Source organism: Crassostrea angulata, chromosome 1 (genome assembly GCF_025612915.1).
Source record: "Crassostrea angulata isolate pt1a10 chromosome 1, ASM2561291v2, whole genome shotgun sequence".
Taxonomy (NCBI): domain Eukaryota; kingdom Metazoa; phylum Mollusca; class Bivalvia; order Ostreida; family Ostreidae; genus Magallana; species Magallana angulata.
Window position 1 is genome coordinate 46,991,926 of NC_069111.1, and position 11,954 is coordinate 47,003,879.

Below are 11,954 nucleotides of genomic sequence, written 5' to 3' on the forward strand. Positions count from 1 at the left end.
GATAACGATTGGCCTGGTAGTTTTCAAGAAGTTAAAAATGTAAAATTGTTAACGCACGACGCACGACGCACAGATGCACGACGACGGACGAAGACCAATTGCAATAGGTCACCTGAGTGACTCAGGTGACCTAAAAAAAGCCTTCTGCAGTCCAACGCACGTATTCATATTCTATACCAAAATACAGCTCCGTTAAACAGCACTATCTACTCACAGAGGAAACCTTCTGTTCAAACCGTTAATAATACATTGCGTTCAAGTCAAGGCTAACAGATAACAATGAGTAACAATGAGTAACAACTGTTGTATATTAATTGTCTTTATTTGCAATCAACAATCGTGCAAGTTTATGTTGTAAACTTTGTTCTATAGTAAACAAATGAGTGTTATAAGTCTATCTAAATTGCACCTAAATTTACTAAGGCTTGTAGGAACTAAGAATTTTTTAACTGTGCATACTTTTAAGCATTGTAATAAGTTACATCTTAGGTATTGTATCAGTTTTAGGGATATGGAAAAAGACACCATATCACGACACATTTGAAAAACACTTCCTCGTAGCTGGCAAAATCTCTGTTTGGCAATACCATTTATTAGGTTATTTAACCTTAGGCTTTTTAAACTAGAGTTTCGTCAAGTAGCCATTTTTGCCAAAGTTGATCGGAGGATTAGAACTGCACGATCATTTTGAAGCTTGAACTTGGTATAACCAAGGTACTAGTATTTGCTTTCCGCAATATTAATAATTCCGGTCTATGAAACACTTTCACCCTTATTGTTACATGTTACAATGTACAACTTAACATACGTGGCCAGTCAGATGCATGTAATGTTGTCATTTTAACAAGACTGTGAACATTGGGTAAAATGTAAGTATTTATTTCATCCATCGCAACATGTTAAAAATGAGATTCGATTTGCAAGTGAAATACGTACACACACTGAATGCGTAAGCAAAGCCTAGAGTGAGAAAATTGTTATCTTTGAACCATTGACTGAACTATATACAAGTCATAGACTGGTTTTGACACAAACTACTCAAATTCCATATGCATGTTCTTGTTAAAATAGCTCTAAAACGGAATAGATATCCAAAAGAAAATTCAATAACATTTTAAGGTTTCTGTAACACATCATTTTTGTTGTTTTTAATTTTGATGCCACGTGCTATAACGATACTCCTTGATAATTCAGTCCTCATACAAAGTCTTCTCACACTCACAAAGAAGTAAACTTAATTAAGTTCTAAATTCGAATCACATTTCATCATCATATTTCATGTTTTAAAATAAAAACTCATCTCCGGATCAAAATTCAAATGGCGTTTAATGGTAAAAAAATGATAGAGGGATTTGTGTACAACTGTGACGTACAGTGAACATTTAGAATTGTCACGATCATGCATGGGTCAACAGAGAAAGAAAGGTAATCGGGATGATGAACTTCAGTTTCAATGTGGCGTGAGCCCATCGATACTACTTTGATTATCAGAAGGTACCAGACGGCTGATACATAGGAGTGAATGAAGCTTATAAGGTATCTCTGTACATGATCTCACACAATAATGCCTCAAGTCTGAGCTGTTGGATACTTTGATGTCCGAAATACAGCATAGTGAGGACTTCCATTAAAATCGGATTAAACGAGCAACGTGAAAACACCAAGAGTGGGTATTTATAATAGGTGATAAGGATTGGAACACGAAGGAATATACGTATATATCACTTGTATCTAAAAAAGGTTTTATGTTACATTAAATAAAAACAGCCTGTTGTAAATATATTACCTCAATAAAAACCCACATGTTTTGAAAGAAAAGATAATATTCCCATAGGGTTCTCGATCCATTGCATCAACCATCTTCTATATCAAATCTAATACCATAATAGAAATGTCAACAAAAAGATATCACTTGAATCTGATAGCTGAGGTAGATGAAATATAGTTGTGGTAACGAAAAACTCATGATATTAAAAAAATGGGACATTGCCTAACATGAAACAAACCATAATAAAATTGGGGGATTGGTGTTCTCTGAAAACCCCATTACTAGTTCTATGTAAATTGTTTCAACACTGATCTATTTGTCGTCTTAAAACCCGAGATGAAAAGCTCCCTAGTCAATCAAAGAATCATTAGATTCACTATATCATCAATTTTTTCAGTCCCTATCCAAGTGATAATGCGTGAGCAGTGTATTAACCAATGACTTCTCACTAGCCAGTCTCTGAAATATGACATTACCGTATTAACAATGTACATCTATCGCCGGGAAAGTTCTCTTTTTTGTGGTATCAGTGCTTGCATTAATGCACTTTTGATTTTCTCATCTTGATGCAGATCACTCACTGCAGTGTACAAGGGATTTTTTCACAGCAATATTTGCGTCGTAATGATATTCGATAATGACAATATGGAAAGCCACTTAACTGTTTTTTCAAGCTTAAGAAACCTATCGCACATTCTAACTGTTTGATGAGAGATTGTTACATGCTCTTTTTATCAAAAAAAATCCGTGCGTCCACACTGACCAATCTTTAATAAAGTTTATGTAGACTTAACGTTCGAAAAAGCTTTAGGGAATTTGGTTTTTTGATAAAAAATATTCACAGACTCGACAAAACCGATAAAATCAAGGCAACTAGCACTCTTTATTAATTAGTTTTCATCATGGGTTTGGTCAGAGATATATTAATCTTGCCTACGATATAGCAGATTTGAACATGCGATTTCTAACGAGGAGATGTCCTCTTAACACGTTTCTTTTTATTCTGAGAGTCGTTTACCAGAATCCTCGTTAGACATCAGAGACTGTGCAAATATATACACGTTCAGACAATGTGTGGTAATTGTAGATGTTTGCTAGCGCTCTGTCAACAAAATGCTTTGGGAAAATAGAACGCTTTCCCAATACTCTGGCATCTGTTGAAAACAATAAGAGCGCTGAATGGTTGTAGCCATTCTTAGGTTAAATTTACCTCCTTAGTATGAAAAGCCTTTTATAGAGATAAAGGACAATGTTCTAATTTTAAGCTAAAATTTTTGGATTTTTTTCTTCACTTCATATTAGTTAATAGCCAAAAATGTCAAATTTTGAGGTATATCTGATGGTGACTCTGTTCACCACTAAGCCACCTTAACACTAAATACTCGTAACTTCATATTTTAACTTTCATAAATCTATTTACTGTAGAGATCCTACAGATCAGGATTTTACATAGTTCTTGCACCACCAATTAATTCTACAGCAAACGTCACTAAACTTTCTTTATAAGGAAGCATGAAATAATACAGAGTACAGCATCTTTTAACAGTGAAAAACATTCAGATCGAAAATGTTTGTTTAAAAAACTAAATATAATTGGATTAACAGCCATACTTAACATATAAGATCTAAAAAGAAGATGGTAAAAATTAAGTTCAACAATGGATGCATCATTCATTTGAAGGTGTGGCCTATGAAGGTCAATGATGCTTAGTACACAAAAAGGTAAAAACGTAAGAATATAAACTATTGTGACGGTAAAAAGCATGAAAGTAGTCTTCCGGGCTTTGAATGAGGGTCCGAATCGTTTACCTTCGCTATTACTAAAGGTAGAACTGCGATGCTTTTGAGAATCACGATTAATCTTCAGCAATGTCAGCAGACTTCCTATGGCCTCGCTCCCAGAGCGGTCACGTGATTCAGGTTTGCTCTCTTGCTGCAGAAATAGGTCGGTCTTGGAAAAGGAATTGTATCCATTGCCTTCACTTTTGCTAAACAGACTTAAGGTGCTTTTATCTTTTTCTTTTGAATAATCGATGGAGGTGGATTGATCGGCGAGATTACAGAGGTCTGTGTCTGATTTACTGCAGATCTTCGTCGTTTCTATGCTTGCGTCATTACTTTTGACTGTCTTATTCCGTTGCTGACATATTGTATATCCTATCAATGAATATATGGAAATGAATATAATGTCTCCGATTAATGACGCAACAATACTAAAAATCACTTGCGCCGTAATGTAGCCAGAGTTGTTAAACCTTGTTGCAAAGTAACAAGTTCTATACAGACCTTCTTCGTAAGTACCATAAAGAAATAAAGTTGGCCAAGTTGTCAAAATTCCTATAAATACGGACAGCCCCACAATTATTCGCGCTTGTCTCATTGTCAGAGATCCTAGCTTAAATCCATATCGAATACCCAATAATCTGTCAATGGCTATTCCCAGAAGAATGACAGTAGATGCTGCATTTAAGCCGTAAGTCAAAAATTTTGAAAGCTTGCAGGCGATTGGAAAGTCAAAGGACATGTAATTGCATACCAACGCCATCTCGAATGGCATGGTAACGAAGCAGTTAACCAGGTCGTAGCCTGCCAAAACAAGGATGAATAGAGTGGATGGCTTCTTTTTTATTTTCCATTTGATTTTGTAGACGTAGCACACCAAGGCGTTTCCGATTACCCCCAAAATGAACAAAATGCAAACGTATACCAAAGTAGGGAAAAACTGCGACACCAGGACTTGGTTATTGAGGACTCTGTAGCTGACCATTAAATGCGTCGCCTGCAGAGGAGAGCTTACATTTAACGACGCAAACGTTTTAGTATCCACCACTAGGGACCCGTTATAATTCCATGAATCGTTCATACTACCAACACTCTGCGATAACTCATTTTCTTGCATTCCTTCGTATATAAAGCTGAAATAAAAAGGTAAACCCTTCAAAATTTGAACGTTTGTGAAAAATGCACTGTTATTATGTAATTATTATTACCTAAATACAAAACCCTCTTAATCGACTAACAGGTACTATGTAAACATTTAGCGTCGATGATACAGTTCTCAGTACTCTGCAGGTAGATGCGTTTGGATCGTTCCTAATGACTTCCGTTTTGAATTGAACAAAGGCAACTGATTACGTTTTTCCTGGAACTTTCCATGATGGCTCAAACATGTGTGCACCGTCATGTAAAAGGACCCGAAGAGATACATTAAGTACATAAATAATTAAATACACTCGTCGAGGAAGAATCGACCGAAATTAGAAAAAAATGACTAAAATATAAATTTCATATTGTTTTACTCGAATTAAAGTTTGCTACAGAATGGCACATGAAACTACCATTGATCAATTAAAACAACAAAATATAACGAGGAACGCTGGAAGCACAGCAAAACGATCCTGTTAACTAGGAGACTGCGGAAGACGATCTCAAAGTGTAAATGACTGGTTTTCGCTTTAGGCAAGTTTTTAATTGCACTGTTCAAATTACACACGGGGATTGCACTTATCTTATCAAATCAATTTTCTCTCGCGCTCTTTATCCTCTCTCATTTATCTTTTTGCACAGTAATAAGTGCATCCGCAATGTTTGCACATATACAAATATATTACTTGAATTTGTTCCAATATTTATTAACTTAAGTATAATAGCGCAAACTATATAAAAGAAAACATTTCTCGTTTGAAGTATGATTTTATTTTAAATGTCACCATTTACAAGCTGTATCACTTGTTCTAACTCTTTACGTTTTCAAGAAAAAAATGTACACGTTTTGGAACGCGCTTTTACAATTATTGTCAGACGAGAACACGTCAAAGTACCTTTTCCCCAACAATCAAATGTTATTTTGAGAACCATATTTGTGTTTATATTAAACTACAATGCAGACAGTAGTCTAAGAATTAAGGATTCAATCAATAATAAATAGAGCAGTTGGTTATGAGGTGATTCATTACAAATTACATGTCTGCGACAACCTGACTTTAGCAAGAAACGATACATGCATAACCGAGGAAAAACATCTCCATCATGAAAACCCTGATTATTAAGATTGTGGTCATCAACGATAACAGTATAACGTAAAAGCATTGACAACGAAAACTATGCTTAAAGTATACACTATCTGTACTGCTGTTGTTGGTTCTTAAATTTACTAATTCTTTAAATATTATTAAAATTCAGTACTTACCTCTTCTGTAGCACTATACTTTCTGACATGAAGTAACAAACAGTATTCCTCGTATAGCAAGTTTAGTCCGCCTTATTCAACTGGACCTGTTCACAACATAATCCGTATCTGATATGCTACGACGAAACAAGGGATTTTTAAACGAAGATCACGTCGACCATCAATGAAATTCAAAACGATGAATTATGCAGGATATGGACTCTCTGGGTCCGATTTGAGTTTCCAGCTGATGCCTAATCAGCGAGCATTAAATTGATCGGTATACTATCTGGTTTTCCTGAAATCGTATTTTGCAGGAACCAGACTTTGGTTTTTGCTGTGTGGAATTCTGTCGCTTTGATTATGGATTTTATGACTACTCTTGTTCAATAAGGGTTTGTAAGATTCCCGAAGGATTACTCGATTCATGTTTATCAAGTGTTCATTTTGCACGAAGGAAAACATACCAAAGCAAGTGTAATGTTGTCATATGGCTAAACAATACTGAATGTTTATATCATGATAAAATATATTTGCAGATGATATTCGTAAATATATTAAAGATAAAATTTTACAAAATGTGGATTCAAGTTTTTAAACTGTTTATAGTATGCATCTCAAAGTCAGTCGCAAATCTGTTCTTCTTATTTTAGTTTAAAAAAAAAAATTTCTAAACAAAAATATATGAATATTGTAATGTACTGTGTCAATCTTATCTTCGAGTATGTCCAAAAAGCAGAATCAGAAATAAAGTGTCACGCGGAAGAGACTGGCCAAAACGAGACTGATTAGGGGAATAACCAAGCGAACAGCATTAAAGATCATTCCAATCAGCTAATGACGGTCTTCTACATGACTGCAAAGACGATAGGTCTTACTGCTTAAAACTGCTGAATCAGGAGAATGATCACAAAAAATCGACTCAATAGTGGTTTTTTAACGATTTGTTTTTAATTGAAGCCTACTTATATTAATCAAATAAAAATTTAGAAATGTGTCAAATGTTTAAAGTTTGCTTTTTCTTTAAATATGTCATACGAAAACACACCCTTTTTAAATTTGAAAATAAAAATACATCATGCTTCTTGTAATCAGACAATTCACAAAGTTGAGGCCCATGATATGTCAATTTTGTTTATCGAAAATGAAAGTAGGTTTTTAGTTATTTCTTAAATGGTTACTTATCAAGTAAATTTAAATTATAGCTTACAGACATTATAATACATGGGTTGAAATACCGAAGGTGTAAGCAGTTACTTTGGTGCAGGCTTTTTAGCTCACCTGAGCTGAAAGCTCAAGTGAGCTATTCTGATCAAATTTTGTCTGTCGTCCGTCTGTCCGTCCGTCTGTCTGTCTGTCCGTAAACTTTTCACATTTTCAACATCTTCTCAAGAACTACTAAGCCAATTTCAACCAAACTTGGCACAAATCATCCTTAGGCAAAGGGAATTCAAAGTTGTGAAAATTAAGGGTCACACCCGTTTTCAAGGGGAGATAATTAGAAATTAATGAAAAATTTCGAGAAATTTTCAAAAATCTTCTTCTCAAGAACCAGAAAGCCAGGAAAGCTGAAACTTGTGTGGAAGCATCCTCAGGTAGTGTAGATTCAAAGTTGTGAAATTCATGACCCCCGGGGGTAGGGTGGGGCCACAATGGGGGGTTGAAGTTTTACATAGGAATATATAGAGTACATCTTTAAAAATCTTCTTCTCAGAAACTAATCAGCCAGGAAAGCTGAAACTTGTGTGGAAGCATCCTCAGGTAGTGTAGATTGAAAGTTGTGAAAATCATGACCCCCGGGTGTAGGGTGGGGCCACAATGGGGGGTCGAAGTTTTACATAGGAATATATAGAATAAATCTTTAAAAATCTTCTTCTCAGAAACTAATCAGCCAGGAAAACTGAAACTTGTGTGGAAGCATCCTCAGGTAGTGTAGATTAAAAGTTGTGAAAATCATGACCCCCGGGTGTAGGGTGGGGCCACAATGGGGGGGGGTCGAAGTTTTACATAGGAATATATAGAATAAATCTTTAAAAATCTTCTTCTCAGAAACTAATCAGCCAGGAAAGCTGAAACTTGTGTGGAAGCATCCTCAGGTAGTGTAGATTCAAAGTTAAGAAAATCATGACCCCTGGGGTTAGGTTGGGGCCACAATGGGGGGTCGAAGTTTTACATAGGAATATATAGAGTAAATCTTTAAAAATCTTCTTCTCAGAAACTAAACAGCCAGGAAAGCTGAAACATGTGTGGAAGCATCCTCAGGTAGTGTAGATTCAAATTTGTGAAAATCATGATCCCTGGGGTTAGGTTGGGGCCACAATGGGGGGTCGAAGTTTTACATAGGAATATATAGAGTAAATCTTTAAAAATCTTCTTCTCAGAAACTAAACAGCCAGGAAAGCTGAAACTTGTGTGGAAGCATCCTCAGGTAGTGTAGATTCAAAGTTGTGAAAATCATGATCCCTGGGGGTAGGGTGAGGCCACATTGGGGGGGGGGGTCGAAGTTTTACATAGGAATATATAGAATAAATCTTTAAAAATCTTCTTCTCAGAAACTAATCAGCCAGGAAAGCTGAAACTTGTGTGGAAGCATCCTCAGGTAGTGTAGATTCAAAGTTGAGAAAATCATGACCCCTGGGGGTAGGGTGAGGCCACATTGGGGGGGGGTCGAAGTTTTACATAGGAATATATAGAATAAATCTTTAAAAATCTTCTTCTCAGAAACTAATCAGCCAGGAAAGCTGAAACTTGTGTGGAAGCATCCTCAGGTAGTGTAGATTCAAAGTTGAGAAAATCATGACCCCTGGGGTTAGGTTGGGGCCACAATGGGGGGTCGAAGTTTTACATAGGAATATATAGAGTAAATCTTTAAAAATCTTCTTCTCAGAAACTAAACAGCCAGGAAAGCTGAAACTTGTGTGGAAGCATCCTCAGGTAGTGTAGATTCAAAGTTGTGAAAATCATGACCCCCGGGTGTAGGTTGGGGCCACAATGGGGGGTCGAAGTTTTACATAGGAATATATAGAATAAATCTTTAAAAATCTTCTTCTCAGAAACTAATCAGCCAGGAAAGCTGAAACTTGTGTGGAAGCATCCTCAGGTAGTGTAGATTCAAAGTTGTGAAAATCATGATCCCTGGGGTTAGGTTGGGGCCACAATGGGGGGTCGAAGTTTTACATAGGAATATATAGAGTAAATCTTTAAAAATCTTCTTCTCAGAAACTAAACAGCCAGGAAAGCTGAAACTTGTGTGGAAGCATCCTCAGGTAGTGTAGATTCAAAGTTGTGAAAATCATGATCCCTGGGGGTAGGGTGAGGCCACATTGGGGGGGGGGGTCGAAGTTTTACATAGGAATATATAGAATAAATCTTTAAAAATCTTCTTCTCAGAAACTAATCAGCCAGGAAAGCTGAAACTTGTGTGGAAGCATCCTCAGGTAGTGTAGATTCAAAGTTGAGAAAATCATGACCCCTGGGGTTAGGTTGGGGCCACAATGGGGGGTCGAAGTTTTACATAGGAATATATAGAGTAAATCTTTAAAAATCTTCTTCTCAGAAACTAAACAGCCAGGAAAGCTGAAACTTGTGTGGAAGCATCCTCAGGTAGTGTAGATTCAAAGTTGTGAAAATCATGACCCCCGGGTGTAGGTTGGGGCCACAATGGGGGGTCGAAGTTTTACATAGGAATATATAGAATAAATCTTTAAAAATCTTCTTCTCAGAAACTAATCAGCCAGGAAAGCTGAAACTTGTGTGGAAGCATCCTCAGGTAGTGTAGATTCAAAGTTGTGAAAATCATGATCCCTGGGGTTAGGTTGGGGCCACAATGGGGGGTCGAAGTTTTACATAGGAATATATAGAGTAAATCTTTAAAAATCTTCTTCTCAGAAACTAAACAGCCAGGAAAGCTGAAACTTGTGTGGAAGCATCCTCAGGTAGTGTAGATTCAAAGTTGTGAAAATCATGATCCCTGGGGGTAGGGTGAGGCCACATTGGGGGGGGGGGGGGTGTTAAAGTTTTACATAGGAATATATAGAGTAAATCTTTAAAAATCTTTTTCTCAGAAACTAATCAGCCAGGAAAGCTGAAACTTGTTTGGAAGTATCCTCAGGTAGTGTAGATTCAAAGTTGTGAAAATCATGACCCCTGGGGGTAGGGTGAGGCCACATGGGGGGTGTGTTAAAGTTTTACATAGGAATAAAGAGTAAATCTTTAAAAATCTTCTTCTCAGAAACTAATCAGCAAGATGATTCTTTATAATTGTTAAGACTTTGGCTCAAAACAATTCTTCGGCCTCCTAAGAAGGTTCAGAGTTTGATGTAGCTAAATATCCCATATATAAACAATTGTAAAGGATCTTTTTGAGAACTGCAATACTCAACATGTGATATGACTATAAAATTGAAGCAGGCAGCTATTTTTTCATTAGAATCTTTTTGTATTACTGTTTTGGGTCATTGCCCTTGATTTATTGATTCTTGATTATTTTAATTAATGCATCCACTGCTAACCAATTATTGTGATGATTATTTTTATACAATAATAAATATTCAATGTATATAAGTTGTTCTGCATAAGTAGTTTTGGGTTAGGCTGGATTAGTTTGTTTATTTTTGATTTCCAATTTTTAGATACTATGAGTTATTTTAGGCTGGTCACATATATAGCGACAGTGTCTATAGCATTGCAAAGAGCGACTGTTTGGGGTTAAACTTGAACAGGTACGGAGAGATTGAGGGTGTTGACATCCCTGCTCTTTCTAATAATCGTGTTATTCTAACCAACGATACAGAATGTGCGGTCATTTCTGCCCTGTATTGCATTAATACAAGTGTGCGGTCATACCTGCTTGTATTGGTGGTGGTTGCGGCGGAGCACTAGTGTATGGTCATCCCTGCTGGTGTTCTGGCCTTTCTAGCGCAAGTGTGCGGCACTCCCTGCGTTAGGTTGAGCTGTTGGCGCAAGTGTGAGGTCATCCCTGCTTGCGTTACCTCTGCTTGCATTAACGTTGGTACCTGTTGAGTTGCGTAGGTGTGCGGTTATCTCTGCCTGCATAACGTTGAGTCCCTATATATGTGCAGGAGCGGTGATTAAAGTCTGCTCTTGTAAATATTTTCAGCAATCAGGGCTATCTGAGTTCCAAGGGGGAAAAATGGATTTTATTTATACAGGCTCATGACTCCATTAAGCTGACTTTATCATACCTATTGTTCCTCAGGTGAGCGATGTGGCCCATGGGCCTCTTGTTTAATTTATTGGCAGAATGTCTTAATTTATAAATGCAGATGTTTTCCGTTTATTTTTGTACATGTACTAGATTAGTACACTAGTGATGCATTTAAGATCTTTGCAACATGTGATTTATACTCCTTTTACATACATAGAGGTACAGTCTGGTTTCTTACGTGCAAACAAAAAGTCAACATTTAACTTTTATTTAATCGTTGATTTTTTTCTTAAAACAATGCACTGTGAATGAATCACTGAAATATAAATGACTTTCACAGGGTGTCATACCCCACTCCATACACATTGAAGGTTTTTGTCACATTTATCAGGGCATGTAAAGTCCAAAATACTATTTTATTACACAGCAGCAGACTTTGCATTAAAAAGTCCCACAATTGCATTGAAATGATAGATGTTTTCTGAAAACAAGTCAGGAGGAACTTCAGTATAAACTATATGTCACAAAATGCCACTCTCCTGAAGTTGGTTTTTTGTTATTTTTACGATTCATTTATGGACTAATTATTCATATTGTTGCAAACCTTATAAATTTATCATATTCATATTATACCCCATTCATATTTCTGATTGCATCTTGGTGTACATTAAACGTTTTTCCTGATCGTCTTCATGTATTTTCCTATGAATATCTGTGCATTCGCATTAGACCTCATTTGGGATCTTTGGATCATGGTTAATAGGAAATTTAAATCTGAACAATAATTGAACGCATTATTACAAATAATGACATTTATAGTTCCAAGATAAAAAACGGATAATAAATCTTCC

The 11,954-nt window shown here is 36.3% G+C and overlaps 1 protein-coding gene across 2 annotated transcripts; it reads right to left on the minus strand.

Moving 5' to 3' along the window:
• Positions 1–324: 324 nt before the first annotated feature.
• LOC128173150 (G-protein coupled receptor 84-like) lies at positions 325–6,236 on the minus strand. Of its 2 annotated transcripts, none has more exons than XM_052838901.1 (2): positions 5,958–6,236; positions 325–4,683 (listed from the first exon to the last, which is right to left on the minus strand). In XM_052838901.1, exons 1-2 carry the CDS (start codon positions 5,984–5,986, stop codon positions 3,258–3,260), a joined length of 1,455 nt encoding a protein of 484 aa, XP_052694861.1. In that variant the 5' UTR covers positions 5,987–6,236; the 3' UTR covers positions 325–3,257. The 2 variants fall into 2 exon arrangements, with proteins under 2 accessions (XP_052694861.1, XP_052694924.1); XM_052838964.1 differs by lacking the exon at positions 5,958–6,236 and adding an exon at positions 4,759–4,879.
• Between the last annotated feature and the right edge of the window lie 5,718 nt (positions 6,237–11,954).